This window comes from Molossus molossus, unplaced genomic scaffold (assembly GCF_014108415.1).
Source record: "Molossus molossus isolate mMolMol1 unplaced genomic scaffold, mMolMol1.p scaffold_m16_p_4, whole genome shotgun sequence".
Classification (NCBI taxonomy): Eukaryota; Metazoa; Chordata; class Mammalia; order Chiroptera; family Molossidae; genus Molossus; species Molossus molossus.
The window spans coordinates 88,252,948-88,280,845 of NW_023425377.1; the positions used below are offsets into that span (position 1 = coordinate 88,252,948).

General features: G+C 42.0%; 1 protein-coding gene across 4 annotated transcripts in view; it reads right to left on the reverse strand.

Annotated features, from left to right (window-relative positions):
- The window catches only part of GALNT7 (polypeptide N-acetylgalactosaminyltransferase 7), a 133,327-nt gene that overhangs the window by 48,123 nt on the left and 57,306 nt on the right, over nt 1-27,898 (reverse strand). For all 4 annotated transcript variants that reach the window (XM_036282101.1, XM_036282099.1, XM_036282100.1 and 1 more), the window contains exon 2: nt 15,813-16,273. In XM_036282101.1, coding sequence (XP_036137994.1) covers nt 15,813-16,273 — 461 coding nt within the window. The remainder of the gene's footprint in view (nt 1-15,812; nt 16,274-27,898) is intronic.

The following is a 27,898-nucleotide window of genomic DNA, read 5'->3' on the forward strand; positions in this document are numbered from 1 at the left end:
AGGCATTTCAACAGAAGCACATGTAAAACAAGGTTATATATTGGCCAGTTGATGAAAATGAGACTCACAGGAACCTAAACCTGCATGTCCCCAGGAGTAGTGCTTCTGTTATTCTAATCCAGTATTCACAATGACTTTAGAGATGGTAACCACCTTAACAGCAAGAACTGACTGCATATCAAAATGCACATGCCTTTCACCAATAAGAAAGGACAGTTATAAAAAGTCAGCCATCAAGTTTGTTGCACCTTTTGACTGCCCCCTATAAAGGGGAAGCATGCTAGGCGGATGGATTTCTATTCTATGGGCAAGTGATCTGATTGCCAACGTAACCTGCAAGATGTAAGAGACAGACAATCACTTTCTCTCAACTAAAACAATGACGGTGCCAGAAAAGAGAATTGTAATCAGCAAGGTTCTGAAAAGCCAGGGTAAGTCAGGAACATTCTGTAAAATTACAGGAAGCTGCCAAAAATAAAAACTAAGAGAGAGAGAGAGATTGAGTCACACTGAGCAGCAGTAGTAACCAAGAGCCAGCCACGAGCCTTTTCACAGACAAACCTCTTTAAAGGACAACGTGGTGTCTTGCTTAGATGTCAGACTAGGCTACAAAGATTCTTAAAAGAAATATAGGGTAAAATAGAAAAAAAGATTTATATTTCTAGAAATGGCAAAGGTGTTTACTATTAAGAAGTATTTATTTACATGGTAAACCCCACGGCACTGATGTATCTCAATTTTTCCTTCACTTAACGATGCAAATCATAAACTCAGTCACTCAGTACTTTTACGCAAGTAGTTCTTTATCATATGTTGACATTAAGGACACCTTGGTGTTTTCTCCCTATCTTGAGGACTCCTCCTCCTCTTGTATAGGAGGATGAAGGACAATAATAAGGGTAAAATACGCTAAAGACGAGTCTGAATACTACATCCCTGGCACGAGGAGAGACCTACGCAGGAGAAAGAGCTTCTGTAGGGTTCTCTGTGCCACCCCAGGGACAAGGACGGCTTCCAACCACTGTGACCTCCAACCAGTAGGGCTCATGTTTCCTACTGTGTTTGGTGAATATTTACCTTTTATCCTCTTTATCACATCATTTAATATTCACAATAACTTTATGAGCCAAAAGTATTATCCACATTTGCCCGAAGATGCAAGCAAAGGTCTCTAAATGTTAGTAATCATCCTTCCCTTTTCAGTCTGCGTGGGATCCCAAGGTAAACCTCATGTGCACTCATGAACTTGGTGCCACAGCTACCATGCAGGGCCCCCCTCTTCCTCCAGCTCGGGCTCACTGAGGTGGTACCTGCTGCCAAGAGGCCTGTGATGCTGGTCTCACTGCGGCGACCACTCTAAGGTAAGGCCACGGCCAAAGATGCTTGCCAGCCTGTGCCATGGCCGTGGTTTCCTGTCACCGCAGAACCCACTGCATGGTGATCTGCCAAAAATCCTCAAGTGTGGAAAACTGCCCTCCCAGAGCTCTAGACATTTTAGTAAAAAGCTCTTTCACAGCTTCTCCTTAGTATCCAAGTGAGTGTTTCCGAGGCCGGCCTGGAGCACGACCTAAGTGACAGGCATGGTGCAATGATAAAATGTGCCCACTGCCTTCACATCTGCCCTGGGACCACACCTCGGTGCTCTTCTGCTCTCTTCTTAGGAGGGAGCCTTTCAACTCAGATTGTAGTAGTGGCCCTCGCTACAATAGTTGGAATTTTAAGTGGTCATTTTAAAGAGAAAGTCACTTTGGGATTGATTAACATACTTCTTGTGCTCCTAAGTAAAAATTTTATTACTATAAAAGTGTTTCATGAATGCATACCGCAAATACTACATTTAGAATGACTGTTCTGGGAAGCAGACTTTCCTAGTCTTTTATCTGGTTTGGCGAAGGGCCCTAGAAGACATGGATTCACTCCTGGCAGTCATATAATGCTGGACAGTCATCACTCTTTAGACTTTAGTTTCCCTATCCGCAGAATGGAGGAATAGTACTAAGTGATCGCTCTGGTCCCCTGCAGATCTAACATTCTGTGAGTCTATGAAATAATACATTACGAGCAAGGTTTGAAGTGTCTAAGCCATTCCCATTAAAAGCTGCCATGCAGCTCCCAAAGTTCAACTGTATGCCCCCAGCTCGCATCCATTCTGATCAGCCCTGTATCTGGGCCATTTGAGGAGTGAGATGAAAGCAAAGAACTGGATCCCAAGGATGGAATGGAAGAGGCGGAAACTAGGAGTGGGCGTGTGGGAAGAATTCAAGGCAACTCTGAATGGCTTGGGAGAGGAGGTGGGAGAAGTGCCTGTACCACCTCATCACTATAAACAGCTGGCAGCCTTGCTGCTGACCAGGTGCCACAGAGTGCTAACCATGTCAGAACCAATTGTGATATTCTAAACGCCATGAAAACATGTGTGTGTGTGTAGAAAGCATGTGGCTGCTAGCAGGGTTAAGCTTGGCAATGTAAAGTAGCTGACTGTCTTCTAGCTAATGCATCCTGGTCCCCTTCCTGCTTCTGAGAAACTGAAGAAGGGTGAGCCTGGTATCCTGGCAGCCAGTCTGCTGTTCTGTCTGCCAGGTCGTGCATAAGGTTCAGGGGCTGGACACCAACTGCAAGTTTTGCCAAACTGCATATTGCTGAAGAGCTGGAAGCAAAGCAGGGCTTGCCTCTGCAGACACACACAGCTAAGTTAATAGACACCATATCCACTGTTACTTTCCAAGAAGAGCTGTGAGACCTGGCCCAGGCCCAGGCACTGCCAGGCCGCTCAGCCCTTCCAGGAAGCAGGAAGAGGCAAAACCCAAACAGAAAGCAGGCGCTGAGCTGCAGGGACAACAGCTGCACACCAGCTGCTCTGGGCTGGTGCTCTGCAGGTTTTGTATCTAGAGAAACATCACGCAAGACCTGAGGGGGTGGGAGTTGGGGGGGGGGCAGAAACATAGAAAAACTGAATTTTCAAACAGAAGAGACCTTGGAAGACATTGTCTCGTGTTTTCTGAACTGGGTTGAGGAGCCCGGGAAATGGAAAGAATCAAAGCATAAGGAAGTCATTTGAAGAAAGGATTCTGGGGATTCTGTGGCTAAAACAAGTAAAAAAAACACCAACAGCTCTCTCTTTTCTTCCCCACAAGGCTGTAAATCCCACCTGTTATTTAAATTGTGTTACACCCCACCCCCAACATCACCTCGATTGACCTCTTAGAGCAATGCTTCTTAATCAGGGGCGCTTTTGCTGCACAGGGTGACAGGTGGCAAAGTCTAGAGACATTTGGTGGTCACAGCCAGGGACGGGGAGGGTGTGTGTATGTGTCCCTGGCATCCAGTGGGTAGATTCCGGAGATGCTGCTAGACATCCTACAATGTACAGGACAGTCTCATGACAAAGAGCCAACGATGCTGAGATAGAGAAATCCTGCCTCAGAGGCAGGAAACAGTTCTGCCATAAATGACGGAGAAAGCCTTTGCATGTTACCTTTTTCTAGCTTTGTTTTTCTCTTCCAAAAAGTTCTGGTACTGTGGTGTACTGTAATGTACCCCTTGGCCATTAGTTCAGCACCACTAATGAGGCAATGCCTGCGGGAGCCTTAGCTGAATCCTGGTGCCACCATCTTCTACTTCTATGAACTGCCACTTGTCTACTTCTCTGAGCCTCAGTTCCACTGTCTAAAAATACGGTGCAAAGAATGTATGCTGCTTCAGCATGGTTGTAAGGACTGGAGATAGTGTGTTAAAGAAGCCAGCACAGCCCTGGCCGGTTTGGCTCAGCGGTTAGAGCGTCGGCCTGCGGTCCGGAGAGACCCGGGTTCGGTTCCCGCTAAGGGCACATACCTTGGTTGCAGTTTGTCCCCAGCCCTGGTTGGGTCGTGTGGGTGGCAACCACTCGATGTGTCGCTTTCACGTCGATGTTTCTCTCTCTCTCTCTCCCTCTCACTCTATCTGAACAAAATATCGAAAAATGTCCTCGGGTGAGGATTAAAAAAAAAAAAAAAAAAAAAAAGAAGCCAGCACACTGCCAGACACATAGTAGGTGCTCAGTAAATGGACAACGATGCTGTTGATCCCACTGTCATTTCCTGAGGACCCCGCTCTCTTTCGGGAACCGAGCACCATCACGGTGACAGAGCTAATTACACGGAAGTGGAAGACACAGCTTATCCTTCATTTAAAGCGAGTGAGAACTATTTCTCCCAAAACCACATGACAAGTGTAAAAGAACGCCTTAGGGCTGGAACCTGCCTGTCTGGGCCGCTCTGTGTCTATGGGATGTGTCTCTGACAGTGAGGACAGAGAGTAGCGCCACGATGACAGAATATGATAGAAGATCAAGAACCAGCCAAGCCCTAATCTAGGTTGTTTCGCTGCCTGCTTAGAAAACAGACTCTTCTTTGATTTAAATAAGAATATCGGATGCTACTACCTAATATGTTGTGGTACACACACACACACACACACACACACACAGCTTTTAGGAGAGCGTTGCTCTCCCACTCTTTCATTCAGAGCAGACACCAGTGCTAAAATTCTCCCTCGGACGGGACCGACGCCAGCAGGCCTGCAGCTGAGCATGTTTCAGCTCTGGAGGGAGCTCCTGCCTCACAAAGATCAAAGGCAGCAGCTGGTTGTTCACATGCTCCTTCACGGAAGACTTTACAACTCTTTCCTTTAAAGTGACAGTTGTGTATCTCCAGGGTCTTAAGAAAGTGTAGTTTAAATTCTCAAGTCTTTCTCCAGAGCCCTTTATCCTGGTTTTTGATTTGCTCACTGGGACTTGCTATTCCGGAGAATGCATGGATATTTTTCTTTTGATTAAAACGGCGGTGCTCATTCTAAAATAAGTTACTAAGTTATCAAAAGTGTGATTTTCCTCCTACACATGAACTACATGATTCAGTGAAGAGGAAAGCAAAACTATGGGCCATTTCCCAGTAATACACTACAAGAGATTACTGAATTAAACTCTATTTTTATATCATTTTAACTCACGTAATTAGCTTGGCCTTTTACTTTTTAGTATGTTCCTCTTATGTCATAAGAATGATGAAAGAATAATTCTGTTTATAATATACAAAGTGCATTTTTTATATATTCAGCTTAAAATGAACAAAGATAATTAACTTATAAGTGCATTAAAGAAGTTGTACAACAACGTATTACTGCTTCCCCAATCCTTGAATAAGAAAAACAGTTGGAAGATGGTGGCATAGGTAAACATGGTCTCGCCTCTTCCCACAACCACATCAAAATTACAACTAAACTACAACACAACCATCATTCCGAACTTCTGAAATCGAGCTGAATGGAATTAAAGCCACATTGAGACAGGTAGGAGGGGTGGAAGCTTGGATGGGCTGGTCCCACACCCACGTGTGGTGGATAAAAATCAGGAGGGACACCTCGGCTGGGAAGGTCCTCCCTAAGGAGTGAGGGGGTCCCCATCCCACACAAGGTGCCCAGCTCAGGGTTCCAGTGCCAGGAAGAGAAGTTCCCATAATGTCTGGATGTAAACACCAGCAGGAACTGAGGTTGAGGGAGGCAGCTGCTGCAGGAGCCCCAGGCAGCTCCTCTTAAAGGGCCCATGCATGTATTTACTCAGACCTGCTCCCTCTGAGCTCAGAGGGGAGGAAGCTTGAGGGGCACCAGAGACATACAGGGAAGAACTGAGCTGTTTGGCTGAAGAGGCAGCTTTCTCTCAGACAGACATGCTGGTAGAGGCCTTTGTTCCTTTGATAAGCTGCCATATCTGGGACTCCAGCAACCTGGTTCACACAGTTTGTCCTGCCCTGTTGGTTCCCTGAGGCCCCACCCCACCCAACTTTTGGGCCCACCCAAGCTGTTTCCAAAGGCTTTACCATAGGATTGGCCTGTCTAGGATCCTGCTTCAGAGTTTCCTAAAATCTCTCAAACAAGCAGCATCTAGTTTCAGTGAGCCCCATACATCTCCTTATGTGGCCTAGAAGCAGCCAGCCTTGGTTCACAACTTGGCTTTTCCTGGACACCTCCAAGGCCAGCACAAGAAGCAGCCATCTGGAGATCACTTTGTAGCTTATGCCTGGTGGCCCTGGATACAGCACAGGCAGTGGCTGACCTTGCCCCAGAGCCAGCACACTCTGTGGACAGCTTCAGACCACATCGAAACACCACCACCCAACCACCTCCACAAGTGACACACTCAACGAGTGGACTAGTGGGTACCAGAGCCCTGATGAAGTAAGTCTTGCTCTGTGTGATGGACTCCTGCACAGCTGATCCTCCACAGTAGTCAGAGGCCAGTGGTCAGTGGGCACAGTCAGTCCTTGCAGATGATCAGCCTGAGCAAATCCCTCCCATTGATGTGCCAACAGCAATCAAGACTCAATTACAACAGAAGGGTGTACAGTCCACACTAGGGGTACACCTTGAGGGCCCAGCTGGGGTGATCAGAGAGGCTGTGCCACTAGATCCTAAAGGACACCTACAATAATAGGCCACCACCCTATGAAGCCTAGGAGACATAGCAACCTACCTAATACATAGAAACAATCACAGGGAATCAGCCAAAATGAGGAGACAAAGAAACATGTCCCAAATGAAAGAATAGAAAAAAACTCCAGGGAAAGAATTAAACAAAATGGAGATAAGCAATCAATCAGATGCAGAGTTCAAAACACAGATTATAAGGTTGCTCAAGGAACTTGGTGAGACATTCAAGGGACTTGGTGAGACCTTCAAGGAACTTAGTGAGAACAACAACAACATAAAAAAGGACCAGTCAGAAATGAAGGATGCACTAACTGAAATGAAGAATACTTTACAAGGAATCAATAGTAGAGTAGGTAAAGCCAAGAAGCAAACCATCGATTTGGAATATAAGGAAGCAAAAAACACCCAATCAGAACAGCAAAAAGAAAAAAGAATCGATGCATATATCAAGAGTTTCCCAGACAAGAAAAAGCTAAAGGAGTTCATCACCACCAAATCAGTATTATATGAAATGTTGAAGGGTCTTCTTGAAGGCAAAGAAGAACAAAAATATGAACAATAAAATGGGAATTAATAGATATCTACCAACAATTGAATCTACAAACAAAATGAGCAAGCAGAACAGAAACAGACTCCTAGATACAGAGAACTTTTTGTTGCTTGCCAGATGGGTGGCGGCTGGGGGAATTGGTGAAAAAGATGAAGGAATTAAGAAGTACAAATTGGGTGTTAGACTGATGAACCTCAAAGGGAAGGGGGGAGGGAGGGCGGGAAGAGATGAACCAAAGAACTTCTATGCATATATGCATAACCAATGGACACAAACAATAGTGAGGGGAAGGGGGGGGGCAGGACTGGGGAAGAGGGGGGTCAATGAGGAAAAAAAGGGAGGGACATCTGTAATACATTCAACAATAAAGATAAGTTAAAAAAAAAAAAAGAAACAATTGGTAGTGATGACCTTGCTTTATAGATCTCCAAGGACTTGCCCTTGCCATGGGGGCGCTGTCAACATTGCTCCATGGATGGAGGTGTGGGCATCAGCCTGAAACTCAACCTCAGGGAAAGGAAGGCTTTGGCCTGGTTCATCCACTTGTAAGGACTGGCTTCTCTACCCCACCACCCCACCCCAACTTTCTGCTTCTCTCCTAACAAGTCCTTTCACCAGATATTCTAGAGATAAAATCTACATGTGTATAGGATGGGAGGAGGGTGTCATCTGTGGTTTTTACAGCCTATTACCACAGCAGTGAGACCTGGCTCTAAAGCGACAGTCTTTCCGGGATGTGTGGCCCAATGTGGGTTCTCACTCGCTGAGTGCAGTCTCTCAGAATGGTTGCTGTGCTTCTAGAATACATGGAAAGGTGTGTGTGTGTGTGTGTGTGTGTGTGTGTGTGTGTGTGTTGGGGGGGGTCTTCTTTTTCTTAAATGTTGGTTCATGCTTGGCTTAACAAAACCAGCTAACCAGTTTCATATAACTTACTAATCTTAACTGTGGAAAACACCTTATGTTATAATTTTGCAATCATACTCTGTCCGATGCCCAACAGTTTGGCTTCGACTGCCCTTGAGATACAATACAGACGCTTCTGCTATGGTGCCACACATATTATTTGTTCTTGGTAAACCTTCTCTTTTGTTAAATCATGCTTTAGAAAAAAAAAGAAAGAAAGAAAACAATAGGATTTAAAGGAAAAACAGGGATAGGACCAGACCATTCAAAACAGAGGGAACTTTGGGGCCAGAGCCCTAAGGAAAATCAATCAGTACAGTTAAAATCGCCACTGACATTTGCACTTTGCATCACAAACCTTTAAACCCAAGGATTTGTGTTTTCCTTTTTGTAGGTCCTTGGAGACATTCACTTCTAATACAGAGTAACTTTACCAAAGCTAAGACTATGATCCAGAGAGAGCCTTTTTCACCCATCAATTTCCCCTCCACTCGGCAGCCTCCTGGGCAGCTCAGCACAGTGCAGGGGCACCTCAGCCACTAGACCCCTCCCCTTTCTCACACTAAAGAGAAAGACTTCTGCAGGCTTGTCAGCATTTTTCTTACTTTTCATGAATTTATTCTTATGGAGGTCACTTTCACTGAAAGAAACCTTGCCCTGATCACGTCCACATTCCTGATCACATTAACACGCAGGAGGAAATCTAGGGACACCAGGACATCCACACTGAATTGGTACCATTTCCTCTTTGCTAAACACATGAGAGTCAATATGCATCAGGGTAACACACATCAGAGTAACAGGCTGTGTCTACTAGTCTGAGCGTCACCAGGGGGGCCATGCTAACTTTCTGAGGGAGAGGCTTGTGTTCCGACACCCACGCTGGATGGTGGTCTGTCTGGGTCTGTTGGCAGAGGCTCTCTTTGGTGAGGAATTAATACCTTTTAGCAGAAGACAATGACTAAACACCTTGAAATGACTGTTAGTTCCAAAACTGAGATGCCAGTAGGAGAGGTACAAAAATACCCCTTAGTCTCCATGTCAGTGCTCCTGATGGGTGGGAATCTTAGCTTGAAAAAAAGGTCAGGTTTTTCCTGAAATTGCATCATTGATGTGGGATGTTATGGGACATCTAGTGGTGTCTCCATAAGTATTTTTCTAACTAGCCTCCAGGGAACTTATTTTAAATCCTGGTTGGGCGTAAAGAACTGCAAAAAAACAAAACAAAACAAGTAACCTGAGTTTGTAATTTTTAAAAAAATCAGGTGTACTTTATACTTTCGTAACATTGGTATTGGGGGTTGGGGGAGGGGAGGGAAGGGGAGGGGGAATGGAGCTAAGTTTCTTTTTAATAGAGCAACTTAGAAAATGACTAGAGAGTGGGAAGCACCTTCTCAAACATATGAGGTCTTGGCATTAGAAGAATGTTTCCACCAAGGGAAGTGAGCCACCCCAGAACACCATCAAGGAGAGAGGAGGTGCAAGACGGCTGCTACTTTCTAATGGTGGCTTAGAGCAGGACATCACCTCTGTTTCCACCTTTTGTAGGCTTACTCTATGAATGTGGTGCCCTTCGAAACTGCTGTGGAAATTGGGGTGACTCAGTTGCTCTCTGATCACTATAATAATTTCAATTTGACTAAATACACCTCTCGTTATCAGCCAGGACCTTTGCCCTCATAACGAAGACAATCCCAACGTATGCATGTGTGTTTGTGTCTGTGTGTGTGTTAGGGAGAAAGAAGGAACTAGGCATCAGAACACAATTTTCCTTTAAAGTTAATGTGGAAAACCTCTGAACTCAAATTAGTAGCTTCTAAGACTAAAAATATTCAGGCCAGTTAGAAAATAATAATTTTTGGACATAAAACAAGCAACATGTCCATCATGGGACATCTGAAGATAAATGCAAAAAAAAAAAAAAAATGTCCTCAGGGAGGATAAAAACAAAAAAGGATTTCTAGCATTTCAATTAAATCAGTATTTTGAAAATAGTCACTATTCTATAATTATAGCACTATCTTCTAAACAAAGGAATCAAGGAGAGCCTTTATAATGAAAAGAGAAAGAAAAAAGCTCATGACCATAATTCACTTTAAATAAAATTAAGAATATAAAAATCAACATTTTGTAATCAGGTAAGAAGAGACTTCTCTGGGGTATAAAGCATACGTGTCATCTAAAATATCTTTTTAAAAACCCCTCAATTTCCCACAGACAAGCTTAAGAAAGTTATAAATAATAAATCATGCTAACATTTGCATAGCTCTTAGAATTTCTGAAGCACCTTAATATCTATTATTTCACCTTGTAAATGCAACTAACATAGCTTTCTACAGTGTAGAAGTGCAATAGATGTGTAGGTCGGAGGAAAGGTTAAATATTAAAAACAGATGAATTTGTTCAACAAGTCAAAATATTTAATTCATTTGTTTGAAACAAAATCATTTGGATTATATACCTCTGACTGTCTTGTCTTCTTGGGCCAAAAGAGGGCAAACTAATTTCCATGCGTTTTCATCAGCAGTTAGTTCACAGTAAAGGAAATAAAATCCCAAACTTTATTAGAAGAAAATGTAATATATTTGCAAATAGAACTTTCCCCCTCTTCCCACAAACAGGCTCCTCCTCTTGACTGGCTTTGCGGGAACTCACCTAAAACCAGGGCACAAACTGATTTCGGCAACCACGTGTTGGGCAGAGAAGCTTGTTCAATGCCGTCCACCCTATTTCTGTAAATGGCACCATTCTTCTTCGTGTTATCAGGCTTTGAAGGTTTGGATTTACCTTTAATTCCTCCTTCCACTCCACAGCTGCCAAGGCTGACTGATGCTAACTCTTCTGTTCTCTTACATCGAGTCTCCTTTTCTGGTCTGTACCCTTCACTGAAGTCCCCACTCTAATGCTACTAACCTTCCAATAGGTCTCCACCCCCTGGTCCACTCTTGATACCTTGCCCACTCTGACAGTCCTAAATTCCCTTTATAAACCTTCAGTGGGTCATCCCTGACTACCAAGTGCAGTATAGGCTTTGTAAATGGCACAGTGGTCTTCTAAACATGACCTTACCTATCAGCTTTGTTTCTCCACATACACTTCCTGACCCAAGGAATTGATGTCACTTGCTTCCCTCCTAGTCAATGCCTACCTTCATGTCCTCAATGCTTGTAACCTCTTCCTGGGGGAACCCTACTCATTCTTCAGAGTCCGCCTCTAGTGTCCCCTCCACGAATCCTTTTCTGACTTCCCCTGACCTCCCATTTCTCTGAACCATGCCATTTTGCTCACACCTTTCCTAGGGCTCTTATAGTACCGTATTCTTTCCCTTCTCCCCAGGGGCAGATGGTGAGCCCCTGGAAGGCAGCGACTATGTTTTCCCAGTGTACAACCCCTGATGGGCTAGCACAGCTCCTTGCTTATGGGACATACTCAGTATCTGTTGAACTGTGAAGAAAATCATATATATATTTTTATAGAAAATAAGTGTGAAGGCAAGTGAAGTCATTCTTGGCTCAAGTCTAAAAAAGAAGTTGGCCTCCAGTTCACTCAAAATACTGTTACTCACTCTTAACAAGTAATCAACAGCCAGTAAATTACTCAGCCAGAGAATGTAATCCAAAGCTGTAACATACATAACTATGAGTCATGCTGGCAGCTGGGCAGCCCTGTCCTGCTTGTGAGGAAAAGAACATTCATCTGAAAAGACAATGGAGCAGCCACAAAAACGAACAAGTTAACCACAGCGTCAGATGTCACAGCTGGACAAACTGCCCAAGCAGGGGTTCCACGCATGGCAGGTGGCTCTCCCTATGCCTGACACAGGCAAGAGAACAGGGCTGACAAGGCTAGCTTCAGAACGTCAGCAATGCCACGCCAGTCTCTGGTGGGCTCCCTGTGCGTATTCTCCACGAGGGATGAGCGTGAGGGAGAGTGTGTGAGAGAGATGTGGACGTGTGTTCTGTTCTCAACATGCTGCCAGTAAAGGCAGAAACGTGCTAATGTGCATATTGGATAATGTGAAAAACTTAGGGATGTTTTCTTTGTTGTTGGCCTTTTGCTTTCAGAGAAAATTCTTATGGCTGTCCACATTCTAATTTATGAATAACTTTTCTTAGCAATGATTCATTGCTCTATGTTGAATTTTAAGTATTCACAGAGGAATGCAGCTCATTTCATTTTTTAAAAAGTGTGAGAAAGAATCAAGTTTAAAAAATAACCTGGATTCAGTTTTTTAAAAATTTCGGGGGCAGGGTTATTAAGTTTGAGTATTTTGAAGTATAAAAAAAACTTTTCTCTCGAAAAGAGAATTTTAAAGAGGGGTTTAGGAGCATCTGTCAAGGGATACTTGGGCCCTTGAAGACACATACTGACAGGAATGATACACGGGGACATGCAATGACCCTATTTCCAGGTACTGCTCCAGTTGCGCAAGAAAAAAGAACATGGAGAACAACTGGCAAAACATGGGAGAAAAGAAAAGAAGGAGGAAAGAGGGATGCAATGGGGAAAGGAAGGAAGGGAGGGAGGGAGAAAAAAATGAAAGAAAGGAAGGAACTGCACGAGATCAAAGAAGACTCAGGGAGGTGGGAGGGGTGCAGTGTTGTGTCTGAAATTATCGAAGGCGAAGGAAGGCGTTGCCAATGGGGAAGGTACAGGTAAAAGCAAGATGATGTAGATAAGGCAGTGTATGACATTTTACGTTTTCAAAAAGCAACAGACACATCAAAGTTAAGTAGTAACTGAAAACATTCAAATGTGACAAGAAGACATGTGACCTGAAGAAAGTACCACATCAATGACAATGACAGTTAAGTTTCTATCAGGCCTTTGATAAAAGACTTTTAGTCCATTATGTCATTTACATCTAATGTCAGTCCTCAGAGACAAGGTATTGTTAGACCTGTTTGAAGGATTATGGAATTGAGGGGTAGAGAGGGTAAGTAACTGGTCTAAGATCTCCTATGTGGTAACGAAGTCAAGGTTTGAACTTGACTTCCTCCATCCACCCATTCATCTCTCCTCTCGACAAATATTTACCAACTGAGTACTACTAAGCTCCTCGTCAGTTATTCAAAGTACCTGGTGAAGAAAACAGACATATTCCTTGCTCTCAGGAGCTTATCATCTAGTAAGAAAGGTAATCAACAATCAACTAAATAAACTAATATATAATTATAAAACCTGACAAATGCTATGCAAGAAATGGCCCGAGAGCAGTAACAGGAAATAAAGTTGGGCATCACCAAATCAGACAGCATGGTTACCGAGGCTCGACTGGGACCCAGATGATGGGAAGGAGACAGCCTTAAGAAGGTGAAAACCGTCCGCGGGAGAGGGAAGAGCAGGTGCAAGGCACCGGGAGAAGCTGGCACCGCTGGAGGAGGTGGCAAGGCGGGAAGGGTCCCGTCATGGGGACCGCTGCTGGTTAGGAGTTCGAGTTTTATTTCAAGTGCACGGGGAAGGCAAAGAATGGTTTTGGGTGAGCTACATTTCTGGGCTCAAACACCACACTGGCTTCTGTAGGAGTAAGGTGGGGGGCAAGAGAAATGGAGACCAGGAGGAAGGCTTCTGCAGGACCCCGAGAGAGACGGTGGCTTGGACTTGGGTGGTGGCGGTGGAGATGAAAGAAGGGCACCCAGACATGATCTGAGGCATATTCTGGGGTGGGGGTGGGGGGGGTAGAAACAAGAGACCTTACAGCTAGAATGGACATGAGGGGTGAAGGAGAGAGAGGCGGAGAGGGTGACTCTAATCCTGTGTACTGCTCCGTCTCATACATCATTTGACTTTCTTAGCATATTCCTTGTACAGAAAAGTGAACTAGATTCATATTGGTGTTTTTAAAAAAAACATCTTTCATAAATAATTCATGGGCTAAAATCTCAGTGTCTAGGCTAGGCGCACCCTGTGACTGCAGCACTGCACGGAGGACACGGCGTGTGGAAGTGTGTGCTGGAAGGAGCAGGCTCTCACACCACGCTGCCTTGGGGTGGATCAGCTGTGCCGTTCTGCTAGGCAGGCACAGAGCAGGCACAGCTCTCAGCCTCAGACTTTACAAACACACGTAAGAACGCTCTCACAGTTTGGTTGTGAGAATTTAGTAAGATAACTTACAGTAAGTCCCGGCATGTAGTGGAAAGTCAATCATGTCAGACTCCCCCCATCCCTTCCCTCTCCCCGGTATAGTGATGTGCACGCCACCAGCAGGTTCTCAGGGGACCTTCTGTAACAGAGATGAGCGCCAGGACTGAGCACTATATTTTAGATAACTACTTTAGGTAACCCCAGAGGAGGCATTGCAGGTCCCGTTATGAGTCCGTCCAGGGCAGCTCTAACTCTGTAATAACTACCCTCACCCCTGCTGACTGGACGGGTTACCAAATAAAATATAGGACGCCCAGTTAAACTTGAATTTAAGATAATAATTTTTTAAAGTGTAATTATGTCCCATACTGTGTTTAGGACATACTTATACTACCTGCTTTTCATTGTTATCTGAAATTCAAATGTTAACTGAGCAACCTCTATTTTTATTTGTGAAATCTGGCAACCCTATGACTAGGCAAATCTCTACTTTGATTAGGAATGAATTGCTCCAATGTTCTTCCTTCACAGTCCTTTGAGATTCTCTAACTCTTCTCTGTATAAGAGGTTAAGCTTCGCCCTGGCTGGTTTGGCTCAGCAGTGTTGGCCCGCGGACCAGAGAGTTCTGGGTTCGGTTTCTGCTAAGGGCAGGTACTTCGGATGCAGTTTGTCCCAGCCCCGGTTGGGGTTACATGGGTGGCAGCCACTCGATGTGTCTCTCTCACATCAATGTTTCTCTCTCTCTTCGTCCTTCTCTCCCTCCTTCTCTATCTGAAGATAAATGCAAAAATGTCCTCAGGTGAGGGGAAAAAAAAAAAGAGGTTATGCTTTCAGCATCGTAGCTCTATATTTCTATGCCTTCTGCTATTTGTGCATATTTCATTCACCCCCACCCCCACTCTTCCAATAAACATATGAATGTCCAAAGTCCACTGAGTAGCACTCCATTAGGCACAGAATTTTACTCTGTGTCCACAAAGGATGCTGCCGTGTGTGCGTGCAAGTGCTGGGTTAACCTTTTAAAATGAGGATTTGTTCATCATGCATCATCAGGGATACGTTTTGAGAGTTTTCTAGTAGCAGTGAATTAAATACACACCCACATTAATGGACACCATTTAGATCTTAGAGAAGTAGAACCAGTTATCGAATAAACTGAATGAGAGAAACTTTGAGTTCATTCCGTAATTGCCACCTATCAAAAGCTAAGACTTGAAAATTCTTTATTTTAAATTAAACTACATGGAAAGAATTTGAAAGTTTAGGCCATAGTTTTATCTGTCTGGGTGCTCCCTTTGCATACTCAAGAGTCTCAGTGCTGAGGAAGAAACCGCAAAGGAAACATAAATATCTAGTTAATCATATAAGACATCTACAGCAGTGGTACTATTTACTATGGTTCCACAACAAAATAAGGAGCTAGGTCCAGAATGAAAAGCAACACACCAAGACATTTTTGGTGCTAAGAAATTGTCAGTTGAACTAAACAAGGTATCTAAAAGTTGATTCACATCCTGCTACAAGCTCATTTTCTCTCTGTGGACTGGTAACAGAAAATTCACAGACTGCTACCAGTCTGAGGACCAGATTTTGAGCAGGGCTCACGAGGAAGACCCCCAAATTCCAAACGCCATACCTTTAATATCATGTCACAAATGGAGAGCTCTCTTCCTTCTGGCCATTTTGCAGACCAAAGACCCTCTTATTTCCTTGAAAGAAAGGCATAACATTTTTTCCCATTCTAAGCATCTACCTGAATATCTATGAAAACAACAGCAGCCCCGATTTTAGAAAGGAGAGGATGTGTGCTTACTCTTCTTGCCGTAAGTCATTGATGCTGCGGTCCAGTGAGATCATGTCACTTGCCACCATGTTAAATCCAAACTCTTTAATGCTGGCTTGAACTGCATGTTTGAATTCTGGTCCCAAAACCAATGGCTTGGCATTCTCTCCAGGGCCACCAACCACTCCATGAGGCTCAGGTTCTTTGGGTTCAAAGTTACCGAGGATCCCGGGGCGTAGCACAGGATCATGGTAGGTGAATGTCTGAGGCTTAAAAGTGAGATACTGCCTCTGCATTATGTCTTTCTGGTTCTCTCCTCCAGTATGGTGCTCTTGTTCATTTTTGGCCTTGTTTTTTCTTCTAATAGACTCTAAATCCACTTCTACTCCTTCAACATGAGGCCAGGGTACCACAGGTTTGAATCTGTCATCCCCAGGAACTAATCCATTGCCTCCTCGGTTAGGCATGGGGTTATTGACATCTCTGTCTTCCTATACAAAAGGGAGGGGATATACAATGAGTACATGAAGGCAAACCACAGCAGAGTTTATGATACCAATTTGCATGTTTTAAAAAAGGCTGAGGCAACAATAAAATGGTTTCAAGCATGAAACAAGCAAGCCAGTAATCAGGATTTCCCATTAAAAGATACCTTTCAGGGAGGGAAGGGCATACCAAGAGAGACTGTTTCCCTGCCTTACCATCCCCAAATAAATGAATGAATGGATGCATGGTTTACTTCTCCCCTCCTAAACCGAATTCTCTACCAAAGACCTCTGAATAAAGCACATTGTTGTGGGTCAGAGCAATGAGGTTCTGGGATCTCTCACAGAAACAGACACTTAATAGGTCAGGCTGTACAGTATGTGGGTTTCGCAGCTGACTGGTATTCGATAAACGCAGCTTTGTGTCAGTGATATAACCATGTGGGGTAGTGGTATTAGGTGCCACCCATCACTAGGCTGGCTTCGTGCCCGTGGTGGCAGAGGAACAAGGCAGGGACGTGTACCCAACAGTCCCAATTTTGTATTTTCCACTCAGTGAGACCTCAGCTGAATTGATAACTTTTTTTTTTTAAAAAAAACCTCTAGTAACTGCAACCAAGTCACTCTGGGCTTTTACATCACACTCATTACCTAAGTTTTCCCACTCCAGAGGTAGCCCGGGTAGAAACAGATTTTATATGCAAAGAGACTCGGTAAAGGCTGTCCCCCCTTTCTGTGTGGACCCTCCTCATCACGTATGCAGATTTTCAGTCAAAGATCCACAGTGCTCCTGCTCCTGAGGTATGGCACATGAAGTTCCTGCTAAACCAGTCCGGTTCTCTGTATGCAGCAGCGTTCTCAACCTGAGCACCACCCCAGTGGCTTTAAAAGATACTGATGCTTCACCCCTCAGACCTTGTGGTCTGGGCATCTAGTTTTAAAAGCCTCAGAATTGGTCTGGGCATCTAGTTTTAAAAGCTCCTCAGGTGATTTCACCATGCATCTGAGCTTGAGAACCTCTAGGCTGAAGGGAGAGAAGCTAGCTATAATTAGACAAGGGGATCACTGAGTATGCATTAGTGGGGCAAGAGGCAAGGTGAATTTAGAACAACTGCAAAATAGGCTAACTGGTCGGCCACCTCACTCCATGCTAAGATTGTGATCCTTTAATGGATTCAAAAGAGAATTAGTACCATTTGACCAAAATGTTTCTACAATGTTAGAGCTACCTTAAAAAGAAGGTTAAAAACTTTGTTTTAAAAGGTACAGAAGTAAGGCTCTGGGTATGACGTTGACAGGTAGGTTGCTATTTACTGGTAGTTTGTTTAGGGACAAAAATTTCTTTTTAGAAAGTCAGTTAATTCACATGGGAATTTAGTTGATGTTGATGTTTTGGTAAAGACTAGCTAAGAATTGATTTTGGAGGGTTAGGAAATGAATTTTAAAACTGTATCTATCTGTTGAGTCAACATAAGCATATGATACAAAATTCAAAGGATTCAAAAGGGCATAGAGTAAAAAGCTATTTTACCTGCCTCCCCTTCTGTAGAGGCCATCATAGCCGGCAATTTCTTGTGAATCTTTCTACAGAGGTTATATGCTTGTATAAATATACATGTGTATCTATAATAAGATAATTTTTTTTAAACATGGGACATAGATTTCAGTTGATCCCGTAATTAAATGGGGAATCCATAAGATGTTACAACTGGTCAAAAGGTAAATTACGAAACAGACAAATACATAAACATCAAGAATATTGCAGAGAGAAAGCTCCTGACCACTTCCAGTTTGGTGCTGCTCAATTGGAATAGATTTTGGGTCAAACAAAATCTTAAAAAAAAAAAAAAATACTGCAAAGAATTGCAAATAGATGCAAAACTGGTAAACTTGTTTGCTACATAGAAGGCAATAACCAACTGTATTCCACAGTACACAATTTCCTTTTCAATGGATAAGAATATTTTTGCATTACTATCAGTTTTCTATCATTTACAGGATTGTAAAATAGCTCAAAGATAATAAAAGGAGAGATAACGTAGACAGCTGAGTCAGATAGTATAGCCAGTAATCTCTGTGGTCCATTTCAAAGTTATTCCACAATTTTCTTCTAATAACACAAAACTAAATATAGAGTGCAACACTCAGCCTGGTTCTATAAATATGATGCCTTTCTTCAGGCATGTGTTATAGGTAGATTAGGATTCTGGATCTGGCCTTTCTGATCAGCCACCCTCCAGGAGGGACTTCGCTGGAGCCTGGCCTGTGAGCCCCACTAAGGGTCAGAGGTGAAGAGGTAGGAGGCAGTCCTCCCAGAAATCTCGTATTCATGAAGTACTGAGGGTTCTCATGAGAATTAAATCATACTAAGGAGAGGAAGCCAAGCTTAACTGTAACAGAGACGTAGGCACCGAAGCTGAGAAGTGATTGGATGATGGAAAAAGGGTCCATTGTTCCAATTCATCTCCCGGCTCTTTACAAAATTATACTCACGTATGGTATTGTTGTAAACAAATTAAAATAGAGAAATCATTACAAAAATCTAAGATCCTGGACACAAGTTGTTGATGTTGAAGCAAATATAACACAAAAAAGAGAAACACATTCTCCCCAACTTCAATTTTTTTTTTTTTTGCATTAAAGCCCTAGGGGATCGGTTAACTAGGGAGGTAAAAAGAAAAGAGAGGAAAGCCATGTCAAAAATATAGAAAAGTAGATTGAACAGGTCAACATCCATAACCATAACATCCACTGTCTTGCCTAATATTCCACAGGGAAAAGATTGCAAAGAATGTGGAATATGCTAGTACATGAAATCAAGATAGCCAAGTTGTGTAGGATGGCCTATGCTAACATAAAAATTGAAAATTGAAATATTTCTCAAATTCAGCCACATCAACAAGAGAATATTTAATAGACTCAAACTTCATGCTTATCTTCCTCCAAAAATTGTTTGATTTTTTTCTTGACTTAAGGGTTCTTTATCTGAATTTTAAATGTTGGTGTTCTTTTCAGTTCTGTTAAAAGTCTACCTGTCATTCCACCCTCATTCTGGGTTATCTGATTCTCTTCCAAGCTGGGAGACCAGATTTATATGGATCATTTCTATATCCATTTCCTCAGCCCACAACACACTTCTGATCTTTGGACCTTATAGCCAACTGCTTCCTGAACATTTCTACTTAATATCAATCTGGTACTTCAATTTATGACACCCCAAGCTGAACTTCTTATTGACCCCATATCACAAACCTCTTTCAATTATGGTCTTTCTTACTGTGGGGACTGTAACCACCATCCACTCATGTGATCAAGTACAAACCTGAATTTCACCCTCACTTCTTGTTCTCTTGTATCTGCGTTACCAACATCCCATCCCTCACTTAATTCCTGTCAATTCTATCACCTGTGTAGCTCCTGAATCTGCCCACTTCTCTCCACCACTCTCACCTCTTAACAGGATTACTATAATAGCAATAACAGTGACGATGACAAACACTGTGGTCTAAGTGCTTCACATATATTAACTTATTTAACCCCAAGAGTTAGGTTTATGATTAGCATCCCTATTTTATAGACAGAAAATCTGACAGAGAAGTCACCTAACATCAGAATCAGTACATGGTGGGGTCAAAATGTGAATCCAGGGGGTCTGGCTCAAGAGCCCATGCTCTTAACCACTATGCTTAGTGCTTCTCATTCTAACCCATGCACTTACTGTCTTTCTTCAGTATTTTTCTACACAGCAACCACAGTGACTTCTAAAATTGAAATATGAACATGTTACTTTCCCTGCTTACAACATTCCACCACTGGCCCACTTCCCTCAGGAGAATTTATCCTGCTTAACAAGGTTGATAAGGCTTTCCAGGCGTCAGCCTGCACTGATTTCTCCACCATACCCGCTAGAGCAGAGGTTGGTTAACTTTTCCAAGGGGGCAAATGAAAACATGTTAGGCTTTGCAGACTGTAGGGTCCCTGCTGCAATTATTTAAGTCTGCCATTACAGTGCAAAAGCTGCCACAGAAACGAATGGATATGTAAATATGGTTGTAGTCCAATAATACTTTATTTACAAAGACAGGTGATGGGAACAACCCCCAGCCCCACCCCTGTCCCCTGTACTAGACTGTAAATTCTACAAAAGTGTAAGAATCAAGGCTGTTGCCCTGGCCAATTTGGCTCAGCGGTTAGAGTGTCGGCCTGCGGTCCGGAGAGACCCGTGTTCGGGGCACGTACCTCGTACCTCGGTTGCAGTTTGTCCCCGGCCTGGTTGGTCATGCGGGTGGCAGCCACTCGATGTGTCCCTTTCATGTTGATGTTTCTCTCTCTCTCTCCCTCTCTCTTCCTCTCTCTCCCTCCCATTCTATCTGAACAAAAAATGGAAAAATGTCCTCGGGTGAGGATAAAAAAAAAAAAAAAAAAAGGATCCTGGCTGTCACCACGGACTACCAGTACTTATCCTGGCGTGTAAATACTCAGTAACTGTTTACTGAATAAATAAATGAATCCTGAAATTTCTTCTTTGGGTATGAGACCGACTCTAAGAAGAAAAGGGAAAGAGAGAACGGGGGATATGGAATGGGAAAGGGGGCTTGGATAACCTTTTTGGCAATACTTTGGATTCAGCAAGAGAATGGGACATAACTTTATGTTCTCTGCACAGTACTGTACTCTTAATAATGCTATGTAATATTCACCAGAAAGAAAACAGCATTTGCTCACTTCTCAAAGCCTGTATGTCATTAAATTCGAAGGCAAACCCAAATATGAGACTTGTCTGTCTAGTCCCAAGTCAAGAATAATCATGTCAAATCTTAATGTTATACTATTTAAAAAGATGGCTATAAAGCAGTATAACCACTCTCAGTATATACCCTGAGAAGGAAAACTACTTACTCCATCCTGAGAGTGAATGAAAATTAGCAGATGCCTTTAGGACTCACTGGTACTGTGATACCTTCATAAGCACCCGCTGATTTACAGTAAAAATCAGTGAATCATTGGGGACGAGAAATGGAAAAGAGAATTGGTAGATAATCTTCTAAGATCAGTATGTTCATAAAAGTGGAAATGTACTAAAAAAAAAATGCAATCACTTGTCACCAGATGGAAATATGGGATTATCAGAAATCAGGCCAGGCTGTTCACTTTACACCTAGCAATTTACAAAGTTCTTCCCTCACCCTTTATCTTACTCAGATGTGATATTTGTCCAGTGTGTCCATGACTTGGCAGAAATTATATGAATATGAAGTGATTTAGAAACAAGGTCTTTAGAGCGAAAGTAATATGAGCCTGTTTGGATTTGAAATTATAGGGAAACCCTGGAAAACGAAGCTCTTAATGATAAGCTTCTGCAGTCACATGATGGACTGAGAAATTACAACTTAACTTTTAGAAAGTGGCCACTGCTAATAAGACACACACTCTTTGCTTATCATTCTTCATGTGCCACAGAACTTGAAATCATAACAAGCTAAATTTAATTCTATGATTTAAAAACCCTCTTGATAAAAAAGAACAACCACCAAACATCTTTATTTAGAAAAATCACATCAGCATCCTTTCCTTAGGTGCACGTACTCACCTTAGAGGAGCAGAAGAAACAGGCAGAGAGCAGGGAGGGAGGTGATCAAAACAAAGAGGGGCTGGAGTTCAGAAGAAACAGGGTGAGGGTGTAGGCCGGGCCTGCCCAGACTCTTATGATGTGCGGCAGGATGTGGGTGGGGGGTGTGGTGCTCCAGACTTGGTGCCTTTGTTTCTCTCTGGTTACCCAGAGCTGGCTTCTACGCTAACTTGTCCCCCGCTGACTTGATGCTAAAATTAGTCTGAAGACCATCTACTTTTGCTCCTTTCAGAGAACTGAGAGTTGACTGCATTGGGAGTCAGTGGCCCTCCTGGGCATGGGAGGAAGGGCAAGGGGCAAGCACTTTATCTTTGTTTAATCAGGGTTTAAAATGGATAAACCCGAGATTAAACAGAATAGTTAGGAGGTCCTCCCTGATGGAAGAGGACCCTATTCCAAGTACACTTAAAGACCCGTAAACCAGGAAGAGATTTAAGCCAATGGCAATGTCTCTGTTGGCAGCTAGGGCAGAACTGAAAATAAAAGAAGGGTGTGGCTTATCAGTAAGAAAAACAATTACATTCTGATAGAAGAATTATCCCATGAAAGAGACTCAGGAGAAATTCCTATTCTTCCCCCCCCCCCCCCCTAAGTATCAGGCCAGGATATAAGCCAAAAAGTAACATAATGGAGAATAGAGTATGGTTGATATTACAGTAACTGCTCCACCAACAGAGATCAGGTCAGCAGCTCTAGCACTATATATTAGACTTTGGCAGGGCAACCACTAGTCCAAGGCTAAGTACTACACAGTAAGCCAGCCTGACCCAGACTTACTGTAGGGGCTGAAACACTGAGACTCTGGACTATGGAGACCTGTTATTGCATACTAGCTAATGATTATACCTTTTGTTCTTTACTCTCAAAACATATGACATACTATGACAACCACAGTTACAAATGGGTGAGTCAGTGCTGCAGTTTTAACCACCTGCTGGAGAGATTTTACCAGGTTCCTAAAAAGGCACTCTGAGTGAATTAAATGCCACCCCTCCTTAAGCAAATAAGCAAAATATAAAATACAGCACATAATGCAGATCTATTCTGTACTATTGTGAATAAACTGAAATTAATGCCTTCTTTCTAAAAAGTAAGCTATATCACATTTTTGAAGATTCAGTTAATCATCTTAATAAAAGAGAGATTTCCATTATAAAAGTCTCCCAATAAATTTCATGATTGTGCAACTAGTTACTAAGCATTTGCAGATTTGGATTTTCATATGGTATTCTTAAAGTATTCAAGTTTAAATTCTTAAAATAAGTTTTGATATGTAATATCACTCATATCAGTGAACATTATATATGAGTATATTTTTCTTTTTATCTCTATGAAAAGGTGCCCTTTCATTCAAGGTTCAGGAAAATCACTCTTCAACTGATAAGAAATATTACCTTTATTTCACTAGAAGCCATACTGAATGAACAAGTATGAATTTCTTTACAGAATATACATTTATTTAAAATGATTCAGCTCTGGCCAGGTAGCTCAGTTGGCTAGAGCATCACCCCATATGCTAAGGTTGCAGGTTCAATCCCTGGTCAGGGGATCTATAAGAATTAACCAATGAATGCATAAATAAGTGAAACAACGAATCAATTTTTAAAAAAAGAGAGAGAGAGAGAGAGATAAAATGTTTGAGAGCTAAGAGGCTATACTAAAAAGGGAAACTGAAATACAAAAATATTCTAATTTTTATGTTTGATCTTCTATACTATAGATTATTCCAGTGATTAGATATAGTTTAAAAGTGGTTTTGACAGTAGTATCAGTAAGCATGGGTAATAAAATCCATTACATTTCCTCAGAAATAATAATATAATTAAAAACAAAGTTTAGTTCAACCAAGCTAAAGTAAGTGTTCAAACTACTTAAAATTACAGTAAAATTAAAAATTTGAAAAACCATGTCAATGCATTGCAATTTTAAAGGTATCAGGGTAAACTGCAAATTTCTTAGTAATAAAAAAAAGTCAATTTCATCATATAAATTAAAATTACAATAGAAAAAAAGGAGATTTCACACAAAATCCATCTCTGTATTAATACTATAATCTCTAATGTTCTAGTTTATAAATGTGAAATTACCATTTAAGTACCCACTGGTTCAAGCCAGCAGTCTATAATGCAGGAACGGGCTCCAGGTAACCTCCCTGTCTCCTTCCAGTCCTCTGAATGTTTCTAGCAGGGCCCTTTGGGCCGGCCCTGCCTTAGTGTCTGTTAACATTTGGATAGAGGGCTCTTTGAAAATCATGAGTGTACTAATCCATGCATGTGTCACAAGCACGGAGTAGACAGTAGGTACTCAGGGCGTGTTTGTCCATGGACTAAGGGAATGGAGAACACCTGGCTGTGGGTCAGCTGTTAATACCTGCTGCACTATAAACTGACTTCGGACACCCTGTCTATGCCACTGCTTGGTTTGGGTTAAGCTAGCATTTTGGGACTCCAAATGAGATAGCTAAAAAACATTACTCTCCCTACAAATCTAAAATTTGAACAATCCTTTTTTTTGGTTTCTTCTTTTCTTCAGATTTGGATAAATGATGCATATCTGCAAGTAAAATATGGCAAATGAGTGCTTTAATTAAACACGAGAAGGTAAATCTTCGGCAGTTAGTCTTGGTCCTCCAGACCAATTTATCTTGCAAATGGTTTCCTGCTAAATATGGTTCTTGTTGTAAAACAGTAATAGGAAAGAGATTCTAAGTCAAGTCAGAAAAATATCTGGTAATACTCAAGGGAGAATTAAAATAAATGGGCAATTAATCCCCCCCAAAAAACAAAAACAAACAAACAAAAAAACAGGTTAATGCCTACAATAGGGGAAAAAAACACCAACAAATTGATTATCCTTTTATGAAAACTTTTATTCATAAGACTGGGTAATAGCCCAGATCAAAGTTATAGTATTATCATAGACAGCTAGCCAAAAGTCTATGAAACACATGAAATTTAAACATTTATAAATCCAAATAATTTCTATTATTTCAGAGATCTTAACAAATAGTCATGCCTCAGCTCATGAATATATACTTTCTCATCGTGAATATTTAATCTTAAATCTTTAGCTGATTTGAACTGAATTTTAAGAATCAAACATGAATATGAAACAAATGATCGATAAATAATTTTGTAGTATTTTTCAAAAGGTGATGAAGCTTATTTGTCAAATTTATGCCATTATTTATTGCAGTTGTGAGAGCATAGACATTAAGAAAGGGCTATATATTCAAGGTACAGCAATGTCATTTAAAAGCCCCATCTCTTCCCTGGCTGTTCTCAGTGGTTAGAGCGTCTGCCCACAGACGGAAGAGTTGCGGGTCCAATTCCAGTCAATGGCTTGTACCTCGGTTGTGGTTTGGTCCCTTGCCCTGGTCGGGGTTGTGTGGGCAGCAACCAGTCCATGTGTCTCTTTCACATCAATGTTTCTCTCTCTCCCTCCCACTCTATCTGAAGATAAATGAAAAAATATCCTCTGGTGAGAATTGAAAAAAAAGTAAAGCCCCATCTCCCGCTGGTAGTAAAAGGCAGATTATACTATCTCTTAAAATATATAAAATATTAAAATATATAACATATATTTTTAAATATATCATAAAAGGATATAGTGGGTATATTTTAACTTTCTCTGTTTGGGAGCTAAGACATTTTTATTTATTTATTTATTTTTATTTTTTATTTATTTATTTTTTTATCCTCACCCGAGGACATTTTTCCATTTTTTGTACAGACAGAGTGGGAGGGAGAGAGAGGAAGAGAGAGAGAGGGAAACATCGATGTGAAAGGGACACATCGAGTGGCTGCCACCCACACGACCAACCAGGGCCGGGGACAAACTGCAACCGAGGTACATGCCCTTAGCGGGAACCGAACCTGGGTCTCTCCGGACCGCAGGTGGACGCTCTAACCGCTGAGCCAAACCGGCCAGGGTGGGAGCTAAGACATTTTTAAAAAGAAAGCCCCTGAGTGGTATTTTCATTCTTAAAAAAAAGTTACACAAAATATTGTAATAAAAATGTCAATATTTCAGCCCTGCTGTCGTGGCTTAATGGACTGAGCATCGTCCCATGGACTGAGAGGTCCCAGTTTGATTCTGGTAAGGGCACATGACTGGGTTGCGGGCTCGATACCCACAGAGGTCCTCAACCGGTGGGTCGTGACCCCTTTGGGGGTCGAATGACCCTTTCAGGGGGGTCGCACCACCTTTCACAGGGGTCACCTAAGACCATCAGAAAATACATATTTCTGATGGTCTAAGGAACCGAGACATCGCTCCTCTATCGGTCTCCAGGCGGGTCTGCCCACATGCAGATGCGCACACATACAACATGAGGAACTGTATTAAAGGGTCCCGGCAATAGGAAGGTTGAGAACCACTGCAGTAGGGGGTGTGCAGGAGGCAGCTGATCAATGTTTCTCTTTCACATCGATGTTTCTATCTCTCTCGCCCTTCCTCTCTCTTTCTCAAAAAAATAAAAAATAAAAAATAATAAAAAACGTCAGTATTTCATCGTAAATGATCTACCCTGTTAATTCTACAAAATGACCTGTCTAAAAATAAGAAAGGTATTGGGAAATGAATGAGGAGACAAAAAAATAAAAGCAAAGCAATGAGAAAAGGATTAAAAAATAAAATCTATGAAAACTTTTAAACATTTGAATAATTTATATATGCATATATGTCATGTATGCACATGGAGAGAGAAAATAATACGTTTTAAAGCCAAATAGCTTAGTAGGATAAGAAATAAGAAATTAACCCTGCTGAATAAGACGCTTCAACAGAACAATCACAGCATTTCATCAGGTGGAGAAGGCGGAACGACTTAAATGCTGAATTGATTGAAATGAGGTCCCATCTGCTCCTCTTGTGCCCACTCACATAATGTTGTGGAACTTTCTTTCAGCTTGTGCCAATCAGCTCTACTATCCTACCTAGAAGAGCTGAAAATCTCCTTTCACTCTCTTTTCTAGGTCATCTGTGAAATATTTAAGAGAGCAATCCCAATATCAACCCTTGGGCCCACACTGTTGACATTTTTTTTTTTTTAAACCAGGAAAGTGCTTATTTAGTCCTCTCCCTTGAATCTCATTTCTAATAGCAATGCATTTCATAATGTAATATCAGCCAAAGCCAAAACCATTTAATTCTAATTCTGCTCCACATCTGGCAACCCCAGCGAAAGCACATAATGACTTCCAAAGCCCCCTGAAAACTTTATCAGAAATCACATCACCGACAGAATCATTAATAATTCTTATGATAGCAAGGAAAAAACATTTTAGTGAGTGAGAGCAGAATGAGGTCAAATGCGCTATTGGTGTTGGGAGAGAATGTTTGTAATACCCTTTTGAAAGCTGAAAAAGCAATGTCCTATTATCCCTCTAGGGGAGAAATTCTAGGATGAATACATCACTCCCACATGAAATGTTACTACGTTTTGCAGCTGGAAATGCAGAAAACAGCTTTTCCTCTAGAGCTTCCTTGCTTTGCCCTGAAGCTTGGCTTTCGTAACAGCTCATAAAAAAGTATTGCCATGTGGGACTTCGGAACACATTCATTTTGATTGGTGTAAGAATCTTCTCTTGCAAATCTGAGAAGAAAAAAATCACCTCAAGAAAAAAATTCCTCAATGTTTTCAGGGCAGATATATCAATTTAAAGTGTGAAGCAACATTTTACTACCATGTCCCGACTAGAAACCCGTTTTAGGAGGGTGTGACAAGGAAACATAACTATGTGAGACAGAAAAAAACACATTCAGAGCACATCAAGGTTATTTATGTAATAAACTTGACATTTTACTGTTCCGTTATCAGCAAGCCTGATCTCAGGAGCGAACGCTCAGCCAGCGATACTCTAGTTTGTCATGAGTGTTACTTGGCATTCGGAATAGTATTTATACGCATCATTACAAGATAAAAGAACTGTCCTTTCAGTTATCCAAATATTTATTACCGGTCTAATATCTGCCAAGCACTCTCAAGACTTACACAAAAA